Source organism: Chlorocebus sabaeus, chromosome 12, assembly GCF_047675955.1.
Source record: "Chlorocebus sabaeus isolate Y175 chromosome 12, mChlSab1.0.hap1, whole genome shotgun sequence".
Classification (NCBI taxonomy): domain Eukaryota; kingdom Metazoa; phylum Chordata; class Mammalia; order Primates; family Cercopithecidae; genus Chlorocebus; species Chlorocebus sabaeus.
The window spans coordinates 81,703,026-81,730,115 of NC_132915.1; the positions used below are offsets into that span (position 1 = coordinate 81,703,026).

Genomic DNA, 27,090 nt, shown 5'->3' on the forward strand with positions numbered 1-27,090 from the left:
ATGAATTTAAACAACAAATATTATTTTTGTCCATAAAATTGATAAATATTACCAAAAATATAATATTCTATAATTATGAGGGTGTGGTATAGGGAAATAAATATACATTGATATAAACTCTCTGGAAAACTATTTTTTTGTGATATAATTCCAGACTTGAATCATAGACACATGGAGCCACATATACAGCAATAATATTTAGCCTATCAGAATATATACACATGCACACACACACACACACATATATATATATTGTTAAAATTGTGAAATCAATAACTTACTTGGATTCTAGCAGCTGAAGTATGTCTGGAGTATTAAGAAGTCCTTCAGATGCAAAAAACACATATGGAATCTGAATTTCCAAAAGAAAACCTCCAAATCTATCCAACAAGGTGCTTCCTAAATAAGAGAAAATTTACAAATATTTCTCTTTCATTCTCATCTCCCAGCTCTTTCTCTTTTTTCACTAAACATGAGGATAAGTAGGAGTAATATAAAAATAATATTCGGCATAAAAAATCAAAAACAGAATAAAGACAGGCTTGAAGAAGAAAATAAAAACCATGTTATCCTACCTAGAAATAAGTTAATAGAGTTTACTAATACCACTATACAGTAAAAACAGAGTTTTGCATATATTTCCAGACTTTTTTCAATATATTTTCCTGCTTATACTCACACATGTACACTCACTTCAATAAAGAAAGAAAAATTAGGGTCATTCTCTACCTGAAATGTTGAAACTTGCTTTATTCACTTAAGTATATATTGGACATGTGCTGTATAAATATATACTGATTTACATAAAGATTTTAAATTATGTGCAATAACCCATAGGGAAAACATTTTACAGATCAATAAGAAAAAAATAAATACCTCAATAGATATATGGTCAAAAGGCATACACAGTTAATTTGTAAAACAATAGTTACGCAAGATCAATTCCAAAGAAACCATTATAGTGACCATATTTTTAGAATTGAGTTGGAATGTCTCAGAATCTATTTAGACTTCCCACTCATATTTGAGGTGAATAGAAAATAATTGATGGCAAGTACTGAGAGAGATGCACTCTCACACTGAGTGTGTTTTATACTCAAAAATGTATCAGACTTATGGATCTGAGAATTCACAGCCTTAGTCATATGAGGTGTTACTGACAAATACAAAGAAATAAACTGACATGTGAAGTGGTTTAGACGTTTTTCTAAGTATTTGTAGATAATTTGTTTTGCATATTACAATTTTCTGAATCAGTTAGCATACTATTACACAATTGTCCCCTAAAAATCAATAAAAAATACTATTGCATAAAAGCCATCAGATTAAGATTGGATATAAATGTAATAAAATTGTGCTATTATAAGTAAAATTTAGAAGTTAGATAAAGGAATGAAAACATATAATTAGTAAAGCTTACTTTACAAGGTCTCTTACGAGGTAAGAGACCGTTAAAGGACTACCCCAGGTCACACAGATAGTGGTGGGGTTAGAGGTTGAACTCAAGGCTTCTAATGTCACAGCTTATTTTTATCCATAGATCATAAACAGAAAATAGAAAATTTTCATTCTAATAAAGCAAAAAAGGAAAAGGATTTTGGTTTATATTCTTACTTTTAAAAACTGTGTCTGGAAGAATCACTTTAAAGGCCATGTAAGGAATATTCAAATCTTTGCAGTGTTTAGTCCAACAAGAGTCTTCCACATAATTGTATTCCACCACAAATGTGAAATTACTCCAGGGGAAATCTGCTCCAATATATTGATTATGTACAACTACACAGGAACTTGTACTAAAGACAAAAGAAAGCCAAGAAAATGGCATTATACTTGTGTTATTATTTGCTTGGACTATTAAAAGATGACTGTTTTCTGGCTGTTCCATCCTTCTCTAATCTATGCCTCATCTTAGGCACTGGTGCATTTTCTGTTGATTTGCTCTTCAATTGTGTTAATTTCCTTATATTTTTCTTCTTAATGATCATATATATTTTATACCAGGATATAAAAACCTGTAGCCCATTTCATATCCTCAAATGGGAGATAGCCTGATTTTATTATCTGAGTACTATCAATAACAGAAATCAGCATGAAAAATCAGTCTCATTTTCTTACAAATATAAGGTCTTAATCTTAGATAATCTATGTAACAGGATATTATCTGGCAACTTTAAAATGGGATTTTTTTTTTTTCTTAATGGGCTTCATAAGTGATTTAACAACAAAAAAAAGATGGACACTTAAATATCATAAATTTAGCTTTCTTATCTCATAAAATCTCATAAACATTTTCAAATCTCATAAAACATACCACCTACTATAATTAAAATTCTCTATTGCTGCTTTCTATCTAGAGCAATCTAGAAGTTAAAAAGTATCTATGTCCAGTTTTTATGGGCTTCTATTTGATTTATATGTTTTTTATTATTTGGATCCCAATATTTGAAAAAAATAATTTCTATGTAAAATGAGGCAAAATAAAGAGTTTTACACAATTCAACACTGGATTTATTATTAGCAGGCCCTCACTGAAAGAATTTCTAAAGGACATACTTCAGGAAGAAGGAGAACCCCGAAGAAAGAAGATGTAAAAAACAATGCTGAGCAAAGACACTGGTATAAATGTACTCTAAATAGGCACTTCTGTACTACAATAACAATATTATTATTATTATTATTTGGGGATATTAAAATAAGATTGAATTAAATTTCTGGACACTAATAACATATAATACACAGGACAATGATCAGAATTAAAGTGCCCTAAGTAAAGCATTTTTCAGGAAGAGGGTAGAGGCATTGCTTAATTTCAGATTTTGTTAAATTTTTAAAGTTAACTTCTAGGAAGATTTTGCTTTTCCTGTGAAACTGGTATGTTTGTTCCTCATAGATGAAGGAATGAATTTTTACCCCTTTAAAACACCTTCAGATTCCAGAAAATCTTTTCTTTCTTTTGAATGAAGGACAGTCAGTGTTAAACCTGTTGGAAAAAAAGAATGCTTTTTTCAGTGTCTTGTTCAGATACATATTTTTGGTGTGTCATATATTTCACTACCATAAGAATGAGTTAAAAATCTGTGAATAACAAAACTGCTTAAAATACAATTTGTTAGATTATTTTTCTAAGTTTAGCATATCAGAAAGTTTGAACCATAACCAATATTTCTCTTGTGTGTATACATAGAACATGGAAATTCTAAATTTATTATATAAAATAGTAACATGGATTAAAAACTTATTTTTTAATTTTTAATTTTATTTTTTTTGAGATGGAGTCTTGCTTTGTTGCCCAGGCTGGAGTTCAGTGATGTGCTCTTGGCTCACTGCAATCTCCGCCTTCTGGGTTGAAGGAATTGTCCTGCCTCAGCCTCCTAAGTAGCTGGGATGACAAGTGCCTGCCACTATGCCCAGCTAATTTTTGTATTTTTAGTAGAGACAGGGTTTCACCATGTTGATCAGGCTGGTCTGAAACTCCTGACCTCAAGTGAACCCCCGCCTCAGCCTCCCAAAGAGCTGGGATTACAGGCATGAGCCACCACACCCCACAAAAACTTAATTTTAAAGTAAGCAAATTAAACACTCACCAATCCTGTGCAGTTAATTTTATTTTGCTAAATATCATGGTAGATTTTATCTTTGTTCTTTAGCCAAAAATTTAAGTACATAACTAAATAGGAGACTGTATTTCAATGTAATAGGAATGCCTTTATTCTCTTTCTACTGAGTATTTAGAAGCAGAAGACTTATTGGGAACTGTTTCTTAGATTCACTCTTGCTTCTCATACTTTAAATTTCTTATTTTACTAATGTTTAAATAAAATATAATAAATTTCAAAATATTCTGTACCTATCCACACAATTTATTTTTGGTAGACATAATTGATTCAAGAATAGCTAATTCTAGTTCAAATAAATTATATACTCTATTAGTGTATTTTTTCAACCATAAAGTTGACAAAGGTATGATATAATAATAATGAGAGTAATGGTTAATAATTTCATATAACTTTACTTGACATGACAATAGTTCTAGTAGTGATAAGAAGTGAGTACTATTTCTCTTTTATAATTCATAAGGTGATTATATTTAAATAGATTCTTCTATTTAAAACCTAATCTGGCCGGGTGCAGTGGCTCACGCCTGTAATCCTAGCACTTTGAGTGGCTGAGGCGGGTGGATCACCTGAGGTAAGGAGTTCGAGACCAGCCTGGCTAACATGGTGAAACCTTGCCTCTACTAAACAAAAATACATGGGGAGGCTGAGGCAGGAGAATGGCGTAAACCCGGGAGGCGGAGCTTGCAGTGAGCTGAGATCCGGCCACTGCACTCCAGCCTGGGCGACAGAGGGAAACTCTGTCTCAAAAAAAAAAAAAAAAAAAAAAAAAAATTACAAAGCTAGCTGGGCGTGGTGGTGCAGGTCGGTAATTCCAGCTACTCGGGAGGGTGAGGCAGGAGAATGGCTTGAACCTGGGAGGCAGAGGTTGCCGTGAGCTGAGATCATGCCATTGTACTCCAGCCTGGGCAACAAGAGTGAAACTCAAAAAAACAAAAAACAAAATACAAAAAAAACAAACAAACCTAATCTGCTTAAATGATTGTATTAGTTATGATCCCAAAGCAGATTAATTACTTGGTGAGTGCAGTACTAGATCTTACAAACACATAGAAAACAGAACTACATTTTTACTTTCTAACACTAGGCAGAAATGTCCTCGCCTCCAGAAACTGAGGATAACTGCCATCCTGAAAAAGAGTAAAAACATCTTCCAGTTTATAGATTCAAAATTTTTGTGTCAGTAGATATTGTTGAAATGAAGATAACAAGCTCAGCGATTACATAATACCGAATGCCAAAAGAGACAGCAGTATTCAGCATGAAACCTAGATATGTGAAACAGAGTGAGAATCTGTCAATAAAGATGACTGTAGTCAGTGATAACTTAATTGTACATTTAAAAATAAAGAGTGTAACTGAGTTGTCTGTAACTCAAAGGATAAATGCTTGAGGGGATGGATACCCCATTCTCCATCATGGGCTTATTTCACATTGCATGCTTGTATCAAAACATCTCATATACCCCATAAATTTATACACCTATGTGCCCACAAAAACTAAAACTGAAAAAACAAATCTGTCAGTGTATCTTCAGCAATATCAAAGGAGAAGGTGTCCCACTAAGTAGGTTTAAATATTCTTCTCTGTGGAGCAGGCATATTTCCTCAGGTTCTTCACAAAAACATTCCTTTGGTTATCCAAGTCCCTTTTATAGTGCAAATATTGCTCAGCACTTTCTTGATTTAAAAAAAAATGTTTCCAATTACCCTGATTACAGACAACTGTGGTAGTCTCAGCCCCATAATTGTTAACTATTGCTCTAACGTTTTGGTACTAGTAAGGATTTTATGAATTTGGTGGACACAAACTCATCTTCCCAGGATTGGAAAACTGAATGAAATAGTAAGATCCAAGTTTACAAATCTGGACTCTGGATACATGATAACGTTGTCAAGAAATAGCACCTTATAAGAGTCTGCTTGAAAGACCTTTCCATTCTCACATTACTATAATTTAAAATATTACTTAACTTTACTTCCTGCACTGATGAGCAGATCTATGTTGCTATATTTGTATATTTGAGTTCAATCTTTTTCACCAGTTTTAGTGTGTACTAGGTATATAGAGAGGCACTAAATGGCACATTCATTTGTTCAATAAAATTTTATCGAGTGCCTTCTATGTTGTGGGCATTTTCCTGAGTGCTAGGAATATAAATTAGGGTATGATCTGAATCCCCCAAAAGCAGACATTTTAGCGAGGAAAAGAGATAAGAAGATCATTTCTAAGGGTGATAACACCCTTATAGCCTGGGATGGGAAGTGGTGCCTTAGAAGTATGCACATAATGGCCTGAGAGCACAGAGGAAAAGCATTGAAATCAAGCCTTCCTGAACAAATGTTTTAATTAACTTTTTAAAAATGTGTAGGAGTTAACTTCCTAACGAAGGGGGAAGAGTACTCTTATAGCAGGAACAGGAGGTATAAAGGCATAGAGATATGAAACAGCATGATAAATAATTTGGTAAGGTAAGAGTAAAGAACTATTTTAGGAGATGAAGATGGCAAAAGATGCAGCTTATAGAGGGAAGAGAAATGGTAACCAAACGGTGACATAGGTTGACAGTGGTATATTATTTTATTTTTAAGACTGAAGGACTTAAACATTAAGGAAAACAGTCATTAGAGAGAAAGGTTGGACCAGGAAGTAACTGATGGAACAAAGTACTTGAGACTGCAGGAAGAGATGATATCCAAAGCACAAGTGAAAAACTGGTCTTCAAAGGGTGGTTCATTTCTATAGAGAAAAGAGGAAAGGATAAAGAACAGAGAGAAATGCAGGCACGTCTATAAATGGTGATGGAGACAGGAGGCAGCCAATGGTCCCCCCGCGAAACCCCTCCTTAAAGCCTAAAACAGCTTGAAGGCTGAAAAACCAGACTCCCGGTCCTGGATGAAGCCCAACCTTTCATGACTGATTCTTTCTGAATAATGCCCACCTGCACGCTGGGAAGATGGGATGAGGCCTTGGGAAGTTCCTGCTGTTTGAAGGAGGGAGGATCCTGTCCTCTCCTGTTCCTGTGTGATAACCTGGGATTCAATCTGTGAGATGGGGGCCTGTTAACAGGAACTCCTCTCGCTTTGCTGAGGTTTTTCCTTTTCACCCAATAAATTCTGCTCCTCACCCTTCAAAGTGTCTGCGAGCCTAATCTTTTCTGGTCATGTGATAAGAGCCCGGTTTTTCTACAACAATGGTAGGGAAGGAAACTGAGGAGGATACTTACATGATTAATGAAAATTAGAAGGCACAATTCCCTTCCAAAAAATGAAAGGATGGGTTAACATAGTAGGAGTTTTTGGTATAGTCATTCAGAAAATAGGAGTGGAACTAAGAATATATAAAAAGATTGTTAAGATGTCTTAAGAGCCCAGGTAAATTTAGAGGGCATGAGTTTGTAGTAGTACCAATCTATATGGCTGTGTGATTCTCTCCAATAGTGCTCAGCATCTCAGGTGTAGGAATAGAGAAGCTAAATGAATTGATTGATTCAGGATTGAGGTTTAAATGAAAAGTACAATAGAAGCATAAGACTGATTAAAGTGATGGGTCAAATCACTGAGTCTGGAAAGAAAAGGAGATGAAACAAAAAAAGTAGCTGGTAGATTATAGATCTCTAAGATGTTGAAGATCATGAAAGAGCTATAGGTATAGAAAAAGAGCAATGTATCAGAATTTAAACTTCAGAGGTAGGACAGTTATGCATTATCACAAGTTCCATGGCATAGCCAAGGAACTGAAGATGAATATAATTTTTGTTGTGGAGGCCAATGAAACTATAAGTCCAGGGTGTTGAATGAATCATTCATATTAGGAACATTAAAGACACCTAGAATAATGACAGGACTAGAAGTGTAAAGAATACCATGAGCTAGGTACACAATTGTCCATGGATGATGGGAAATGACCAGGTGGTTAGGAGATGATGAGTGATAGACAATGGTATGGCAATATGGCACAGCCTCAAAAGGTGGAGGAATAATGTTTTGAAAGTGATAATGGAAAGCGAGAAATGGCTTTCTCATCTCTATGAGGCATATATATGTAGAGAAAATGATTAGCTTTTATATGAGAGGAAGTAGTATCGTGGAGAAAGTTGGGCTTAAGTTAAGACAAAGGAGATGAAGAATGAGAAGAGTTTGCATAACAAGCAATGGATTCTACAGCACAAAGTGGAAAGGGTTGACAGAAGGGGCAGTAGTGGGTAGGAAAGTGTAGTAAGTGAGGAAAACAGACAAGAGAATTGAAGAACTGAGAGTTGAAGAAAGAATGATACTAAAACGAGAGTCCTAGTTTCAAGTCCTGATTCCCTAACTACCTGTGAGATTTGGCAAGCTACATCACCTTTAGCATGAACTTTAGTTCCTTTATTTGTAAAACCGAGTTAATAAAACCTATTCATAGAGTTGTAAGTAGCTAATATTATTTAGCAACTAGTAGGCAATCAATAAAAGGTGTCAATTATTAGTAATAACAAATACATATAAACACCTTGTAGTATATTTATATTGCAAACTTATAGTCCAGATTGATTTAAAAGCTGGTTAGATCCCAATGAGTTATACACTTTCAAAGGGTGAATTTTATACTATGTTAATTATGTCTTAATTTTAAAAGCTGGTTAGATCAATACATTTTTATAAGTTCAAGCATTTGTTATCAAATGAAGCATAATTTAAAACTGCCTACCTTCTATTTTGTTAAGAATTTGAATGAGTAAATGTTTTTCACCATCTGAGTCCATTCTTATTATAATCAGTACCTAGTCAAAAATAAAAATTTCATGTATGTGTGAATGATTATTCTTTTTCACAGTTTTAATACAGTGACAAAAATAACAAAATAGTCCTATGAAACTAATGACAATAAGATTACAAAGCAAATATTTCTGTTGTAAAAGATGTCAACACTTAAACACAAGGAATATATTCTGTTAAGATCAAATATCAGTGAAGAAAATATTTTGGGGTAGGGCATTCTTAGCATTCTTCAAGTATCCCCACATATGTGACTATCAACACATAGGTTGTCTCTGTTAGTGTTAAATTCAACTCACACGTTTAAATTTGTTGGAGAAAACCAGTGATCTACCGCTATATTTTCCCACTTACCATTACAGCTTTGTGGGGGAGAGGTGGGGAGAGCAAATCAGTTTCAATTTCAAATTTCTCACTTAGATTAAATTATTTTAATGACTTAAGAAAGTTATTACCCAAGAAACTATAAAGTTGTGGTTAAGAAATAGGAGGCACAGAGTGAAAAATCAGAAAAAGGCCACATAAATTTATATCTGGATTTTTAGTGTAAACCATTTGAAATGCTTTTCTGCTTGATAAGATTTTAAAAAGCATTTTCTGTTAAAACTTCATTAATGCAATCTTTATATGCTTGATGTAGGGTAGGCAAATAATTGTGAATGTAATCCAAGGCATAAAACTAAATGTTTGTTTTGGTGGAATCATATGAGATTCTGGCTCGGTATTTTAAAATAAATCATTGAGTTATATTATTATGTATATGTTCATGGACTTATATAAGTACCAGACAAAATTTCTGACAATTGGGGAACCAATCCATAGGAAAACCATGCATAATAAAAACTAAAGTTTGTTTATTTATTTATTTAGAGACAGGGTCTGGCTCTTTTCCCAGGCTGGAGTGCAGTGGAACAATCATGGCTCACTGCAGCCTCAACCTCCTGGGCTCAAGAGATCCTCCCACATCAACCTCCCTAATAGGTGGAACTATAGGTGCACACCACTATGCCTGGCTAATTTAAAAAATTTTTTATAGAGACAAAGTCTCACTATATTGCCCACACTGGTAAAGTATTTTTAAATTTGAGACATGAATAATGATGCAAATCATCCTTTCTATGGTTCTGATTCTGTTCTGTTACCTTATTCAAGGACTAAACCATCAAGGGACTAAGTAGTATAGACTACTTCATAATTTTAAAGTTAAATGCAAAAATGTATCTTACATCCAATTCTTACTTAAACTGATTATTTTACCTGCTTTATTCCAATACTTAACCTTAATTTGCTGTTGACTTTGCATCCAATTTAGTATCTGACATTGCAATTCTTGTATCTTGTAGTTGGTTTCAGGCTTTTTCCCCCTAATAAACTGTACAATTTCCAGCTGTCTCCAAATGTCACCCAAATGGGGACCTAAAATGCTGTTGTAGATATCTTTTGCCTTTGACAAATATCCTATTGAAGCAAAATTAGAAAAAAAATTGTCTAAGTCTTTGTTTTTTAAGAAACTCCACGGTAAAAAAGGCTGAAAGAAAATGAGTCAAAGCAGAGACAGTTAAAATTTCCTTTAATTGTTTTCTGATTTTGATCAAAGATATTGACTAATAAAAACTTTAAAACTGAGTGAAGCTTAAAAGTATGTACCACATATCTCTTTTTAAGCTATATATATACACATTAATATATGCTACATACTTTCTGAATATAGAACCTACCCTGCCTCCTGGCTTGTTGAATGCTATTGCACTCTTCCTAAATCCCAGGATCTATATTTACATGGAAGTCCTGTTGAAAGGCTACTTAAGTGGAATTTTCTTGGCATTTTATCTGTACAACTTTTGTACTTGATATCTGCTTATTTATGTATATCACTTAGCCTATAAGCTCTTTCAGGGTAGAACATGGGGTATTTATACATATTTAATTCATATGTCTGCTAACACAGCAGTGCCTAATTCAGGCTCACTAAGGGCATTTTTAAACATAGATTCATCCTTGAAGATTCATATTCAGTACCTCTAGATTGTGTCCTAATGATTTCTCTCCATGTGATTCTGCTGCACAGAATTTTGTGAATTACTGCACTAGAGCACCTGGCATGGTAACTTACATAGATCAGGTGTTTAATGAATATTTGGGTAACAAATGAAATAATAAATTTAAAAAATTTAATGTCTATGTACAAGTTTTACGTGTGTGTGCATATTAATTCTATTTTTATATTAAAATTGCTAGACTGATGGGCAACTTAGAGACTGACTTATGTTCTTTCTGCCTCCTCATCTTCAGACCTCCCCCTGATTCTCCATATTGCCATCAGAATTAACCTTTTGAAAAATAAATGTAATCCAGTAGCATCCCTGAAATTCTTTTGTGTAGCTTAAAGGGCTCTCCGTGATTTGGTCTTTTCTTATTTCTCCAGGCTTAGCTCCTGTTTGCCCTCTACCTTGTCCTCTTCAATCTAACTGCATGGAACTGTTGGCAACATTTCCACGGGTCCATTCCTCTGGGCTCTTAATTCTGCCTAGAATACTCTTTTATACTGTATCTACTTGGCAAACTTCTACTTATTTTTTTTTTTAAAACATATTCATCTTAAGGATAGTAGTCTCCATCCTTTGTGCCACTACAACATATCTCTGTTGTAATACCCATCACATTCCATAATAAATACTGAATTTATTTCTAGGTTAAAGCCCAGAAGAGAAACTCTATTATTTGAACCTAAAACTCACTACCTTGCCAGGTTGGGAGAGGGGGCAAACTGGAAGCTAGGAGAAAACACATAATTCTGGGAGTGGGCAGGGCAGGCAGCCAGACCTCCATGGATTTTTTTTTTCCTCTGCCATTATACAGAGAGAAAGGACAACCTAACTTGATCTTGGCTTTCAAGAGGTATAGAGGAATGAGAAAGCCCTCTACTAAAAATGTCCAAAGCAACTAGATTATTCATATGGCTTGATACCTGGAGATTAAGAAGTTAGTTTTCCAACAAGAATCTTACTTTTATAGTATTCCTTAAGGTAGATAAATAGTAATGCCAAAGTATGATTTAGTAAATGCATTTCTTAGAGGAACATAAAGAATTCAGTCCAAGTATAAAGCTCTCAGGGGTCTCACTTAACTAGGGTAAATTATAGACTACACTACTTAAAGATCAATATTGTTTAAGCCAACCTCCATAAATATTATTTTTTTTCTTTTCTTTCTTTTTTTTGAGACGGAGTTTCATTCTTTTTGCCCAGGCTGGAGTGCAATGCTATGATCTTGGCTCACTGCAACCTCTGCCTGGTGGGTTCAAGTGATTCTCCTGCCTCAGCCTCCTGCGTAGCTGGGACTACAGGTGTGCACCACCACACCAGGCTAATTTTTGTATGTTTAGTAGAGGCAGCGTTTCACCATGTTGGCCAGGCTGGTCTTGAACTCCCGACCTCAGGTGATCCACCCACCTCAGCCTCTCAAAGTGCTGGGATTACAGGCGTGAGTCATGGTGCCCGGCCCATAAATAGTATTTATTTAATCCAAGGCTTTGGTAAGTATTGAGCACACCGTACTTGGCTAGATTATGCACTTGGCCAAATATTATTACTAAACTACAGCTACCTTTAGAAAGCCCAACATGGTGCTGTTCTTTTTTTCTTCAATTAAACCACTTGAGTGTTAATACTGGACCAGGTTGTGTTATCTCCATCCTCAGACAAGTAAGGATTGGGGACTAACAACCCTACTTTACAGTACCTGAAACAAGCATAAGCTTGTAGTGTCACATACCCTTTTATTTAGTCACCTGACTTCATTGTGCTTCTCAGCTTCTATAAAAGATTGCTAGCTCTACAAACAGTGAGATTGGTTACTACTCATGATATTAAAACAGAATTTCAGAATCTAGAATATCTGAGATCCCACTTCTTTAGATGGAGTACGTTTATGATTCACTGCTGCTCAATAGTTCCCAAACCTTGGATTAGAAAAATAATATTTATGTCTGGATCATAAATAAGAGAAAATGTCTGGGTCTTAGATCAGAGGAAATTTATTTTTACTTTATGTTTGAAATAAGTTCTAGGAACTCTAAATTATAAAACCTAATTCTGTAAACATACCATTATTAAACAAGTCTAGGCTGGGTGTGGTGGCTCACGCTTGTAATCTCAGCCCTTTGGGAAGCCAAGGCGGGTGGATCACCTGAGGTCAGGAGTTCAAGACCAGCTTGGCCAACGTAGTGAAACCCTGTCTCTACTAAAAATACAAAATTAACCAGGTGTGGTGGTGGGCACCTGTAATTCCAGCTTCTTAGGGGGCTGAGGCAGGAGAATGGCTTGAACCCAGGAGGCAGAGGTTACAGGTTGCAGTGAGATCACACCTCTGCACACCTACCTGGGTAACAAAGGAAAACTCTGTCTCAAAAAAAAAAAAAAGTCTAAATAGTCCTGCAATAAGGGGCCTAAAGCAGTAATGTAGTAAGACAGACATTTTAATTTTGATAGATTATTTAAAAATTCCAAAACCTTAGAAATTTACAATATGTTCAAAATAGTTTGATTTTTATTACCCGAGTAATTCATATGCTAATATAGACATGACTAAAAAAGAAATTGCAAAAGATCTTACTCCTTATAGTTATATTTTACATAGCAAAGATTCAAAGCCACAAACATGCAATAAGGACCCAAAATGTTTATGGCAAAATGTCAAATCTCACATTAAAAAGTCATGCATGATAATGATTATACAATCAAATCTGCTAGATTACAGAATCCTAAGGACAATTTCTTTTAATGAATACAAGCAGAATAAAATGTATATATCTCATTAGAATTATGTTAAAATGTATGTAATGCTTAGTATAATAGAAAAGAAGGCTACACCATTTCTTATAAGGTGCATCTTTTTCAGAAAAGTAAGTTATTTCAGATGAAATATTTAATAGGAAGAAAAGGGGAAATAAAATATTCCCCACAAACCCAATGCTGTGTCCAAGCTGCATGTTAAAAGGACATCTCTAATTGTTACCAGAAGATGTAAGAGAGCGGCATGCTTGAAAGTCATTTCTCTTTCATCAATTGTACCTAAGTAAGCAAAAATACATTTTAAAACATAGACTATATATTACAGTTTTAGAATATGTATCAGAATCTGCCTAATAATGGGAGCTAACATTTATTATTGAGTGCTTACTATATGCCAGGCTGTATATAAGTTACCTATTTCATTGAATCCATAACAATAATCCTATCAGACAAGTTTATTATGATCCAAATTTTATGAAAAAGGAAATAGTATTAATGAGGTTAAGTAACTGTCCAAGGTCAGTTAGTGAGTAAATGGTAGAGCTGTCATTTAAACTCAGCTAACCTGAGAATTCATGCCCTGTTGCTTCCAAAGAATATTCAGTTATTTCTACTCCTGTTGGGAAAAAGAGTCAACGATTCCCAGATATGAAACAAGAATAAAAATAAATTCAGAACTTGACAACTGGTTAAGATAAAAGTAGAGGATCATAACATGAAGAAATACCTTGAAATGGAGGTAGACACCTAGGAATATTCATTTAAAGTTATAACTCAAACAAAAGATAAACTCACAGGGACAGGCTAATTGCCTACTTGTGTTCCAGAGCTTTTTGGATGATAGATTGGATTTTTTTGCATATAAAAGTGAGACCAAGAAGATGGGATTCTAGACCCCCTCCCCCAATTCAACCAGAGAAGCTCTACTTTTCTTTTTCATGTATTGGGATCTCATGAAATATTTATTTGAACAAAGAATTCTGCTAAAAAGTTTGCAAATTGATGATCTATTCAATGAAGATCAAGGCCAATATGTAGTAGGGAATTAAGAGGCAACAGGAAAGCCAATTATGGGTAGTATATTCAGCCCCTAGAAGGACTTGTGGGAACAAGCCAATCATGACCTGCAAGAGATGAGAATAGGGCAGAGAAAACATATTTGGGGAACTAGAAATGTAAAAATGCTTGGAAAATGGAGTACAGACTAGGAAACTAGTTTGGGAAATGATCTGACTTCTTTTAATTTAGATTTACTTAGTCGTTACTTGTAGGCTTAGTTTTATGTCAATTCCAGGGCCAATGAAAGAATATTAAGTATAACAACTATTCACTTGCTTGGGATTAATGCAATATTGTTCCAATTGGATACCCAAAACCATGTCCCTTTTTTGTCCTCCGTTATACTTCATACATACTTATGCTGTATATTTTATAATAGTCATCATTCTGCTCAATGATGTTCAAAGCCTTTAGAAGCTCAACCCATATTCAGCTAATTTAAAACCTGAGAATTACAGGACTCAAACTATATCCAGAAGGTGAGTTTTTATTTTATGTAAGTCTTGTCTTCTTTCATAAAGGCCAGTTTGCTGACAATTGTTTTTCTATCCAGTAGAATCATTGCCAGAATGCCAGCTCCCCAAAGTGTTGATCTTGATGCCTTTCTGTGGCTCAGGTATTTCAAGTAGTAAACTATGGATTAACACCTTCCTCTCAGATCAGGTCTTCTATCTAAATAATACTACTGTGACCTCAAGGTTTTGGTGACTAAAATGTTGCTCCCCTCAAAGACTAGGCACTCTATATGGAATAAGATTAGATTCAACTTTCTTTTCATTTGTAAAAGAGAGTTAACCTTTAAAAAATATATAGGACATCTAAGTTTAATGAATTTAGAAAACAGACTTTAAAAATAAATTAAGTAGATTCCAGGTAAGATTGAGTAAGTACACTCCACCTTGTCTCTTCCATTGAATACAACTATAAACACAAAACAGAATACATGAAACAGCTATCTGAAAACTCTAAAAGTAAATGGTAACAAGTGGACTGGGGAAGGAGATCAGATTTCAAAATGCCACCAAACAAGTGGTGAGTTTCCTACTTTTTCTGCTTCTGGTATTTACTGGCCTACACTAAAGCAGCCCAAGGCCCACAAGTGATTACCACCATGTGGACAGAAAGAGCTCCAAGAGAAGTCCTCATTTTGTCTAATACAGAAAACTAGGTTGATGTTTTTTGCTTTCAGAATTTTCAAAATGTTACTCATTGTCTTTTCATTTATATTATTTATGTCAAAAACTCTCATGTCACCCTTATCTTTGTTTCCTGCATGTGGCATGTGTTTTTTTCCTCTGGTTCCTCCTACAGTTCTCTTTTTATTACTGGTTTTGAGTAATTTGATTATGTGAACCTTCTTTGTGTCTCTTGTATTAAGTGTTCATTGAGATGTTTGCATCTGTGGGTTTGTAGTTTTCATTACGTTTAGAAAGATTTCAGTCATTATTTCTTCAAATATTTTTTCCATTTACTCTGTTTTCTCCTCTCTTTTGAGAATGCTAATTACAGTATGTTAGGCTACTTTAAGTTGTTCCACAGCCTACTGATGCTCTTTTCTTTTATTTCTTTTTCATTCTTTCATGCTTTACAGTTTTTGCAGAGTGACTGTTTCTATTGCTATGCTTTCAAGTTAACTAATTTTTTCTTCTGCAATATTTAATCTGCCATTAATCACATCCACTATATTTTTCATCTCATGCATTGTAGTTTAGTCTCTAGAAGTTTGATCTAGGTCTTTTTAAAAGTCTTTAACTTTTCAAGCATACAGAAAACAGTAATAAGAAGTTTTAGTGTCCTTTTCTGGTCATTCTAATGTCTTTGTTGATTCTGGGTTTGTTTTGATTTATTATTCTCATTATGGGTTGTACTTTCCTGCCTCTTTGTATACTTCATGATCTTATTGGATGCTAGACATTATGACTGTTACCTTGTTGGGTATTCTTGTATTCGTATCAATCCTCTTGTGCTTTATGATGGGATGCCGCTAAGTTCCTTGGAAGTAGTTTGATCCTTGGGGTGTTGCTTTGTGATTTGTTAGGCAGGTTCAGAGCAGTGCTAAGTCTAGGGATAATTATCCCCCACTACTGAGGCAAGATTTTTCTGAGTACTCTCCTTAATCCTCTATGAATTACGAGTTTTTTTTTTTTTTTTGAGACGGAGTCTCGCTCTGTCGCCCAGGCTGGAGTGCAGTGGCGCAATCTCGGCTCACTGCAAGCTCCGCCTCCCGGGTTCACGCCATTCTCCTGCCTCAGCCTCCCGAGTAGCTGGGACTACAGGCGCCTGCCACTGCGCCCGGTTAATTTTTTTCTATTTTTTAGTAGAGACGGTGTTTCACCATGGTCTCGATCTCCTGACCTTGTGATCCGCCCGCCTCGGCCTCCCAAAGTGCTGGGATTACAGGCGTGAGCCGAGTTTTTCTAGTCTAGCTGGTAGGAACAGCCATTATTCCTTCCCTGTGTGAATACAGCATAGTAGTCCCTCTAGTCCTTTCAGATGGTTTTTTTCTCCAACTCCAGGTAGTTTCCTCGCATATATTCTTTGTTTGTTTTTGTTTTTGTTTTGAGATGGAGTCTCACTCTGTTGCCCAGGCTGGAATGCAGTGGCGTGACCTCAGCTCACTGCAACTTCTGCCTCCCAGGTTCAAGCGATTCTCCTGCCTCAGCCTTCCAAGTAGCCAGGATTACAGGTGCCCACCACCACACCAGGCTAATTACTGTATTTTTAGTAGAGATGGGGTTTCACCATGTTGGCCAGGCTGGTCTCAAACTCCTGACCTCAGATGATCCGCCTGCCTCGGCCTCCCAAAGTGCTGGGATTACAGGCATGAGTCACTGCGCCTGGCCACCTCACATATATTCTTTGATCAATCATCTGCTGAATACTCGAGGGAGAGGCTCTGCACAATTCTATACTCTCTGTGTGAAGCTCTCTGCTCTCTAACATTCTATTTTGAACTCTTGTCTGTCTTGGTCTCCCTGGACTCTTACCTCCTGTCTCCTCAACTTAAATTGTCCACCAGGCTCTGCCTCAGGTAACTCTCCCTACACCTTGGCCTGGCAATTCTTTCAAGACAGGTAGCTTGGGTAATGGTAGGGCTCATTTCACTCATTTCCTCTCTCTCAGGAACCACTGTTCTTCATTGCCTGATGTCCAGGGTCTTAAAAACTGGTTTTATGTATTTTGTCTTTGTCTTTTTTGTTGTTATTTCTGGTAGGAGGGTAAATCTAGTCCCTGTTACTCCATCTTGGTAGAAATAAAAAGTCTAGGATTGACTTTAATTAATCTAGTTTTTGACCTTTTTTGGGAGGAGACTGAGTGGTTCATATGCTGACAATAATAAAGTTAGTTTCTGCAATAGGAATCTGTCAAGTAATATATGTCAATTAGGAGCTTCACTAAGAAGTAATGCCAGGTGATATTTCTTACCTTTTTCTCTGCTTAGCTGATCCTCCAGTATTGATTTGGCTGGGTATCATAAGCTGAATTATAGTCATGCCATCATCTATGACTAATTTCTGAACCTTCTATACCCAATTTGTACTAATTTGATACAATAATTTCTAAACATCTTTTTAAAATAATGTGACTTTTATTTGCACTCACCTTGGTGAACAGCATCACTTACTACTTTTTCTTGTTCCTTTAAGAGAAACCTTGTTTGGTCAAAAATAACAGTGGCAAATTTCCAATTAGCAGTAGGGAGAGTACAGGAGGATACAAGATTCTTTAAGATAGGAGAAGCTGCTGCTTCAAGGAGGCAAAATGCTTGGCACTGGCTATCTGCAAAAATAAAAGCATTAATGGCAGTGTTTTAATAAAGATGGTATGCTCATTTTGATAAATGTTATTTCATGGAAATCTGAATTTCTATCTGAATTATTTTCTGAGTTAAAAATAATGAGATTGTATAAAAATTTATTTTAAGATATTTATTCTAAATAAACTAATAAAAACAAACATGGAATTATATCATTTTATGGCTATATTATTTATTTATTTATTGAGACAGAGTCTTGCTCTGTCACCAGGCTGGAGTGTAGTGGCGCCATCTCGGCTCACTGCAACCTCCGCCTCCCGGGTTCAAGCTATTCTCCTGCCTCAGCCTCCTGAGTAGCTGGGACTATAGGCGCCCACCACCACACCCAGCTAATTTTTGCATTTTTAGTAGCGATGGGGTTTCACCATATTGTCCAGGATGGTCTCTATCTCTTGACCTCATGATCCGCCCACCTCAGCCTCCCAAAGTGCTGGAATTACAGGCGTGAGCCACTGCACCCGGCCTATATTATTTATTAGAGAGGGTTTATTCCATAATTAACTTGACATGGCAAATATAAAGACCCATATAAAGAGAACTGCATTTTTTTCTTTGCCATTCTCCACTATTAGCATACAATCTTAAGCCAAACAATGAAAAATTTTTCCAGTTATCACTAGAATAACATTATTTAAAGATTTGCATAATCATCTAGAGACCAAAAGAATGAAAAGATATTTGAGAACCTGGGTCATATTTCCTTATTGATTTTAATAATGAATCTGATGTTCTTAAGCAGGCTGTTCTTTAGGAGTCAAAGAATACTCTTCTTTATAGCATAACAAAAAAATCAATATAGGAATCAATAGTGACTTATTTACATCACTCTGATAGCAGGTAAGAGAAGAGAGAGAGCATGATTAGCAGTTCATTTTCCAGACTGGGCAGAAGAGTCCAAGGAGGTACAGTTATTCTGATTGATATAGGGAAGTAGCAGCAGTTTAAATGAAAGAAGAAATAACACTTGAGTCGCTTGGGTAAGGCAATGGGGGGAGGCAGGGGCAGTGAACAGGGCATTCTAGGTCGGGATATAACTTGAAAGTAGGAGTGGAATGAAGAAATACCTGAAACAAGTAAAGAAAGTGACATGGAAAATGAGGTATGTCCTAGCTATCTAGGAAAGGGCTTTCAAACTAAGCAAATCTGAATGCATTTTAAAAGCATATAACATACCTGATGCTTGAATTTCAATGACATTATCTGTTCCCCTTTCCTGATTTATTTCCTCCAGGGTTTTATTAACATGAACAATAGGACTTTCTTCTTGAAGTGTCAAAGAACATGCTTCTTTATCTTGAAATTCCAATAAAAAATATAAATTTTTGTTGTTCAAGAGGAACTTAATGTTGTTTTACCTTAATTTTTAAAAATATGATAACAGTTGTTAAATTTCTTCATTGAAGCACGTCACTATTAAAGTGAACAACTATTCAGATCAATGGACCTAACACTGCTAGGCAGGAAGATGAATGGCAAAAATGGAAAAAAACTTTGATATCAGATCAGCATTTTGAGCTCAGTTCTGACTCAGTTTCCTCATATGTAAAATATGGATAAATATATCTGCTTTAAATACCAAGTGCAGTTTCTGACACAGAAGGTATGTACCGTTCTACTTAATTTCTCTGTGACTCTCCACATACCCTTTCTTCTACTACTAACCCTCTCCTCTGCCCCAAACCTTCCCTATTTCCATCTTTTTCTAACCAGGCCAATTATTTTTATTTTCTTTTTTTTTTTAAGACAGGGTCTCCCTCTGTCACCCAGGCTGGGGTACATTGGTATGATCAGGGCTCACTGCAGCCTTGACCTCTTGGGCTCAAGCAATCCTCCCACCTCCGCCTCCCAAGTAGCTGGGAGCACAGGCATGCACCACCATCCTAGGCTAATTTATTTTTAAATTTATTATTATTATTATTATAGAGATAGGGTCTCCCTGTGTTGTCCAGGCTGGTCTCAAACTCCTGGGCTCAAGGGATCTGCCTACCCAAAGTGGTGGGATTACAGGCATGAGCTACCACGCCTGACCTGGGCCTAGTTTTACTGCTGTACCCTGCAGGTCTCAGGCATCTTCTATAAAAAGTCATATGTAACTGCCCACCCTACTTCCAGGCCAGTAAAGGGCTCCTCCCTTTGTTTCTTTGGCACTCTGTGAAGACTTCTTTACTGGTACTCACCACATTGAATTGAAACGATCTATCTGCATATCTGACCTGCTCTATTATACTGTGAGCTTCTCAAGGTCAGCAACAGCATCATATTTATCTCTAATATGTAATTTAGTGCCAGGCACAAAGTATCTAATAAACGTTAGTTTTCTTTCTGTCCTAGGTATTATAGAGGATTTCTTCTTTCCTAAGTATTATGGAGGATTTACACACAAACACATAAAAATGTAGTTATTTTAACCATATAGTAGTATTATCCATCAGTAATATGATTACAAAACAATTCCAGAAACACATTAACATCTTTAAATACATGGTTAAAAATATAATAATGGACTATATTCTAAACTAGATTAATAATGCTACTTTCAAGTAATACTAAATAATCAGAATAGATATGATCAAATAATATTAATTATTAAACTTTTTGAGGGGGTCTAAGAATTTATAATATTTCTTGCCCCTGAATTAACTGTAAAATAAGACAAAAAGTAAAATATACTCCAAAATATTACCTCTATTACTATTAAAGGCTAAGTTGGGGAATAGAATTTAGTTTTAGAGTCAAATGAGCTTGCTAACTAAACACCAGAATTAGACAGAGTTACCCACCCAGTCCTAGGGTATGCTGGACTAGGATAGGATACCCCACTGGGTCCAGGGAGGGCGGGGGAAGTCAGGGGCACTGCCCAGGAAAGAGTCATGACATAGAAAAACCAAGGAGAATTCCTGTTCTTCCTGGGCAACCATTCCCACAACTTATGTCCAATTTATTATTTTGACTTTACAATTCAGATCATTCTTTCTGTCTCCTCTGGAGAGATGTATAAAAAAGCAAAGAGGCCAGGAACTTAACACTTAATTGAGGAAACATCAGGAGTACAGAAGCATTCCCTCCATAACATTCATGTTCCTTTAATTGTTTAGTAAATGAATGGCTAATTTTTTTAATAAGAAAAGATAAAATAATATCTAAAGATTTCAGAATTTTGTGATCTTTCCTATTTTATTCTTTTTTACGTTGTCCTCCTTTCTTGCTGCTTTCCCTCACTTTCTGTTGATAATATACCCTATCATAAGCCATTATCACCACTATGGCAACCAGAAAAAGATGTCAGTGTTAATTTTGGTGTGGATTCCTTTTTTGTACCAAATATAAATAGGATCAGAAAACATGAACAAATCTGACAATAACAAATCTTTGAAAAATTCCTATTTTTTAATCACATTTATACAATAATTATTTATATTTTGCTTATTTTTATGCAGAAGTGATGCTTCAATTATGGTCCAAATATTGGTTAGAAAAAGCTCAGTTACATACAGAATTGTCATCTGGCAAGGTAAGTTATAAGGTGGCCAAACTATTACATAAAAAGAAACTTTAAGTTGAATATGTAGAAATAGAAAAGATCACAGAATTCTGAAATCTTTAAATATTATTCTGCATTTTTACCCTGAAAAATGCACTGATTGACACAGTAATATTACTTTTTTAAAAATGACAGCTCACCATAACCTCAAACTCCTGGGCTAAGGCATCTGCCCACCTCAGCCTCCTGAGTAGCTGAGATCACATGTGTGTGCCACCACACTCGGCTAATTTTAGAGATGGGGTCTCATTATGTTGCTCAAGCTGGTCTCAAACTCTTGGCCTCAAACAATCCTCCTGCCTCAGCCTTCCAAAGTTCTGGGATTAGAGGTGTGAGTCCCAGTAATATTACTTTAAGCAGATTTATAAAAGGTTATCACATCTTTTAGAAAAATAAATATAACCATCATGACATTAAGAACTGAAGATCTTTTGTCTATTAATAGTATATGAGACTGTAAGACCTAACTGTCTCTGAGTCACATAAATATTTTTGTATTCTTTAACTGTGAAATGGGGTAATACTACCTACTTTGATTCCTCAACAAAGTTTCTAAACAGATCAAATATGACAATACATGTAAAAGTGCTTTATAAAGCGTAAAGATACCTGTATTTATGATAATATTATTAACCTTATGAAGAAAGAATAGGTTTTATCAAACAAATTGATCATTAGAAAATATTTCTGGTGTTTCTGAGTGTAACGATATATAAATATCGAAAGTTTCCAATGTCCCTAGTCATTAGGTTGCATCAATGTGTACTGAAATTTAGGAATAAACAATAGCAGCCAATAAATAAATAAATATATTGTTGTATTTATTTCATCAGGGTAACCTATGTCAAACTTATTCTGGAATGCCTATTTTATTTTTATGGGAAGTAAAATGACATGACATATTATATTACCTTTGATGTGGCTGTAAGCAGTGAATATAAGACAGTTACAACTCACACAGAAACTGTTAGGTAATGTTAGAAAGAGTAATACACAATGAAGTAGGCAGAGAAAATTTTCTTTCAAGTACACATAAAAATATGATTTAAAATACTGAGACAGGACTGATAGCTGAAAGAGAAAAAAGAATGGCAGAATTGACCAACAAAAGTTAGAAATACTATGAATTTCTAAGGCCATGTCATAGAAAGCAAGTTTTACAAATAGTGGCTTTTGTTACAAATTCAAATGCATTTTTAGGAAAAATACATATCTATATCTAAATCATGCCTATATATCCATATCTATCTGTATACAAGAAGTATCAAGAATCAATGACATTTTCTTTGACTATGAAAAATAATATAATTTTATCTAGAAGAACTTTATCTCCTGGCCTTCTATAATAAATTATGTGCTTAGTCTTTGAGCCTACCATATCTATGGCAAAATGTTATTAAATTACCTACCATGTTTTTCATCACTGTTTGTGACTTCAGTCTTTGAGGTGCAAGTCTTATATTTATTTCGCAGCATAATAAAGTCACTCAAAAGGTCCAAATCATTCTCTTGTTTTTTACCATGTTCAAAAGATGCTTTTTTAATTATTGAAGGGGAAGATGATTTAATAGATGGTCCTGTGCAGTCAAGTTCAAAGTGATCTTCATTTTCTTTCTTTTGGATTATTCTATTTACTGGTTCTTGGTCATTCTTTGGTTTTTCTTCTTTTGCTGCTCTTTTGTCAGAGAAATATTCATCAGAAAAACATAGATCTGGTACTTCTTTTGCCAGAGATGGACTCTTTTGTGGAAGTGATAAATGATCATTTGTAGATTTTTCATCAATAAGTGCAATAGGTGAAGAATGACTTTTATGTTCTAAACATGCTGGAAACAGAAAATAAAAAATACACAAATAACCTCCACACCTAAATGAGTGTTCTATTAGGTATTTGAGTAACTTTTAGTTGTGGTTTCTTATTAGTGTAATTTGATCTTTACGAGTACTTTGTTTACTGCTTTGAAAATCAATTTTTGGTCTGAATAAAATAAATTTTTTAAAAGGATCAAAATTTAGCACCCGTTTTCTTACTGTAGGAGCTAGTTTACCAAGCAAAGAAGAAATTCCAGTAAAGCCCTTTTGTTGATAGGCTTATGAGTCATAGCCTTGGAGGTAACAGTTACTCCATGTGTCAAACACTTACCTACCAGGCAAGCCACAGTGGAAAAAAATACTTGCAATACTATAACTGACAAAGACAAAGGACTGTATCCAAAATATATAAAGAACTCTTATAACTCTATATTTAAAAAGGAACCCAATTAAAAATTTGGCAAAAGACTTGAACAACAGTTCACATAAGATATGCATATTCTACAAAATAGATGAATCTTGAAAACATGCTAAGTGAAAGAAGCATCACAAAAGGCCACATATTGTATGATTTCATTTATATAAAATGTCCAGAAAAGGCAAATCTATAGAGAGAGAACAGTGGTTCCAGAGCTGAGTAAAAGAGGGAGTGACCACTAACGGGTACAGGATTTCTTTTGGGGATGGTAAAAGTTTTCTAAAATGGTTTGCGGTGATGACTGCACAACTCTGGGCTTATACGAAAAACCATGGAATGGTGTACTTTAAATGAGTCAGTTGTATGGTATGTGAAATGTATCTTGATAAAGCTGTTACAGGAATACTTCAGAGATATTGTGGGTTCAGTTCTGGACCATCATAATAAAGTAAATATGTTAAAGTGAGTCATGTAAATGTTTTGATTTCCCAGTACATATAAAATTATATTTACACTATACTGCAGTGTATTGTGTACAATAGCATTATGTCTAAACAAACAAGTACATACTTTAATTTAAAAATACTTTATTGCCCAAAAATGCTAATGATCATCTGAGCCTTTAGCAAGTCATAAACTTTTTGCTAAGGGTCGGGTGTCTTTGCTTTTTTTCTTTTTGAGACATGGTCTTCCTCTGTAGCCCAGGCTGGAATGCAGTGCCACAATCATAGCTCACTGCAGCCTCCAACTCCTGGGCCCAAGCAATCCTCCCACCAGCCTCCCAAGTAGCTGAGACTACAGGTGCAGACCACTGTGCCAGGCTTTTATTTTTATTTTTAGGAGAGACAAAGTTTTGCTATGTTGCCCAGGCTGATCTTGAACTCTTGGGCTCAAGTAATCCTCCCACATTGGCCTCCCAAAGTGCTGGAATTACAGGTGTAAGCCACTGTACTCAGCTAAGGGGTCTTGTCTCAATGTTGACAGCTGCTGACTCTCAGAGTGGTGGTTGCTAAAGGTTGGTGTGGCTGTGAAAATTTCTTAAACTAAGACAACAATGAAGTTTGCCACACTGACTGACTTTCCTTTTCACAAAAGATTTCTTTGTAGCATGTGCTGTTTGACAGCATTCACCCAGAGTAGAACTTTCAAAATTGGAGTCAAGGCTGGGAGCGTGGCTCACGCCTGTAATCCCAGCACTTTAAGAAGGCCAAGGCAGGCAGATCACAAGGTCAAGAGATCGAGACCATCCTGGCCAACGTGGTGAAACCCGTCTCTACCAAAAATACAAAAATTAGTTGGGCGTGGTGGTGCGTGCCTGTAGTCCTAGCTACTCAGGAGGCTGAGGCAGGAGAATCGCTTGAACCCGGGTGGCAGAGGGTGCAGTGAGCCAAGATTGTGCCACTGCACTCCAGCCTGATGACAGAGCAAGACTTGGTCTCAGAAAAAAAAAAAAAAAAAAAATTGGAGTCAATCCTCTCCGACCCTGCCACTACTTTATCAACTATGTTTATGGAATATTCTAAATTCTTTGTTGTCATTACAACAATGTTCACAGAATCTTCACCAGGGGTAGATTCTATCTCAAGAAACCGTTTTCTTTGCCCATCCATAAGGAATAACTCGTCATTTGTTCAAGTTTTGGCATGACATTGCAGCAATTCAACTACACCTTCAGGTTCCACTTCTAATTCTAGTTTTCTTGCTATTTCCACCACATCTGTAGTTATGTACTTGCACCACTAAAGTCTCGAACCCTTTCAAATCATCCATGAAGGTTCAAATCAACTTTTTTCAATCTTGCTAATGTTGATATTTTGGCCTCCTCCCAAGAATAAGGAATGTTCTTAATGGCATCTAGAACGGTGAATCCTTTCCCAAAAGTGTTAGACAAGATGGCTGTGTATAATTTGAGTTGAGAAACAGATTCACCTTCAGCCTAGAGCACAGATTGGCCTTGGAGTTAATTTAATTAATGAATTGTTCTTACCTGTTTCTGGGGGCAACTACTTAGCTGCCCCTATGTGATTCTAGGATGATAAATAAAGGAACAGAGAGGCTGGGCATGGTGGCTCACGTCTGCAATCCCAGCACTTTGGGAGGCCAAGGTGGGCAGATCACCTGAGATTAGGAGTTTGAGACCAACCTGGCCAACATGGTGAAACCCTGTCTCTACTAAAAATTCAAAAGTTAGCTGGGCATGGTGGTGGGCACCTGTAGTCTCAGCTACTTGGGAGGCTGAAGCAGGAGAATCGCTTGAACCAGGAGACGGAGGTCGCAGTGAGCCGAGATCAAGTCACTGCACTCCAGCCTGGGTGACAAAGCGAGATTTTGAGACAAATCTCAAAAATAAATAAATAAATAAATAAATAAATAAATAAATACACAAACCGTGACATTATTGGGGGGCAGCATCATGATATGGGAGCAAAGCAGTCCTATGAACTGCTGTCTTCTCCAAGCCAAGCATGGTGGCACGTGGCTGTAGTCCCAGCTACTTGAGAGGCTGAGACAGGAGACTTGCATGAACCCAGGAGGTGGAGGTTGTAGTGAGCTGAGATCGCGACAGCCTGGGCAACAGAGCAAGACTCTGTCTCAAAAAAAAAAAGAAGTTGTTAACTAATTAAAACACCATATGAGTCAATAATATGTGGGCCGAATAGGATCTGAGTGCCACTTTTCAGATATTCTCTAGTGGTAATCTGTTATGTTTAGCAGGTGAATAGAAACTGTTTATTATTTCAGTTTTCTCATTATTTTCCTTTATTATTCTCTCTTTAAGCACCCCTACCCTGACCACTTGGCATGGGTTCCAGATATAGTTATTGCTACTTAAACTTCAGAATTATACTGCTATACATTTAATTATACTGTTAAACATTCATTTTTTTACAAATTGAAGTTTTGTGGTAATCTTGCATCAACGAAGTATATTGCTGTCATTTTCCAACAGCATTTCCAACTTCAGAATTATCATAATTTATTGGATGTCAAGAATATCAAATATGAATGATATGTTTTATTTTAATCTCAAATTAGTTACAAATCACAATAAAGACTTTACATAGTTTTATAGATTTAATACATTATATGGATATTTGAAGACCTCATAAAATCTTCTGCCTTGTCTTTGTCTACTAACCTGACCTAATCTTATTTAACATTCTTATTCCACCATGGATACCATCTAGGCCTGAGATGGACTGGTGTGTATTTGCTTGATACAGTCTATCTGTTCTCTTTCCTAGCCATCCAAACATCTTTGTCTTCTGTCTTTCTAAA

At 35.7% G+C, this 27,090-nt stretch overlaps 1 protein-coding gene across 2 annotated transcripts in view; it reads right to left on the reverse strand.

Moving 5' to 3' along the window:
• The window catches only part of SHOC1 (shortage in chiasmata 1), a 93,156-nt gene that overhangs the window by 20,770 nt on the left and 45,296 nt on the right, over window positions 1-27,090 (reverse strand). For both annotated transcript variants that reach the window (XM_007968417.3, XM_007968418.3), the window contains 9 exons: window positions 22,991-23,407; window positions 19,214-19,333; window positions 17,827-18,003; window positions 13,339-13,443; window positions 9,651-9,829; window positions 8,304-8,376; window positions 2,911-2,980; window positions 1,615-1,793; window positions 282-399 (listed from right to left, as the gene is read on the reverse strand). In XM_007968417.3, the coding sequence (XP_007966608.3) occupies window positions 282-399; window positions 1,615-1,793; window positions 2,911-2,980; window positions 8,304-8,376; window positions 9,651-9,829; window positions 13,339-13,443; window positions 17,827-18,003; window positions 19,214-19,333; window positions 22,991-23,407 (1,438 nt within the window). The remainder of the gene's footprint in view (window positions 1-281; window positions 400-1,614; window positions 1,794-2,910; window positions 2,981-8,303; window positions 8,377-9,650; window positions 9,830-13,338; window positions 13,444-17,826; window positions 18,004-19,213; window positions 19,334-22,990; window positions 23,408-27,090) is intronic.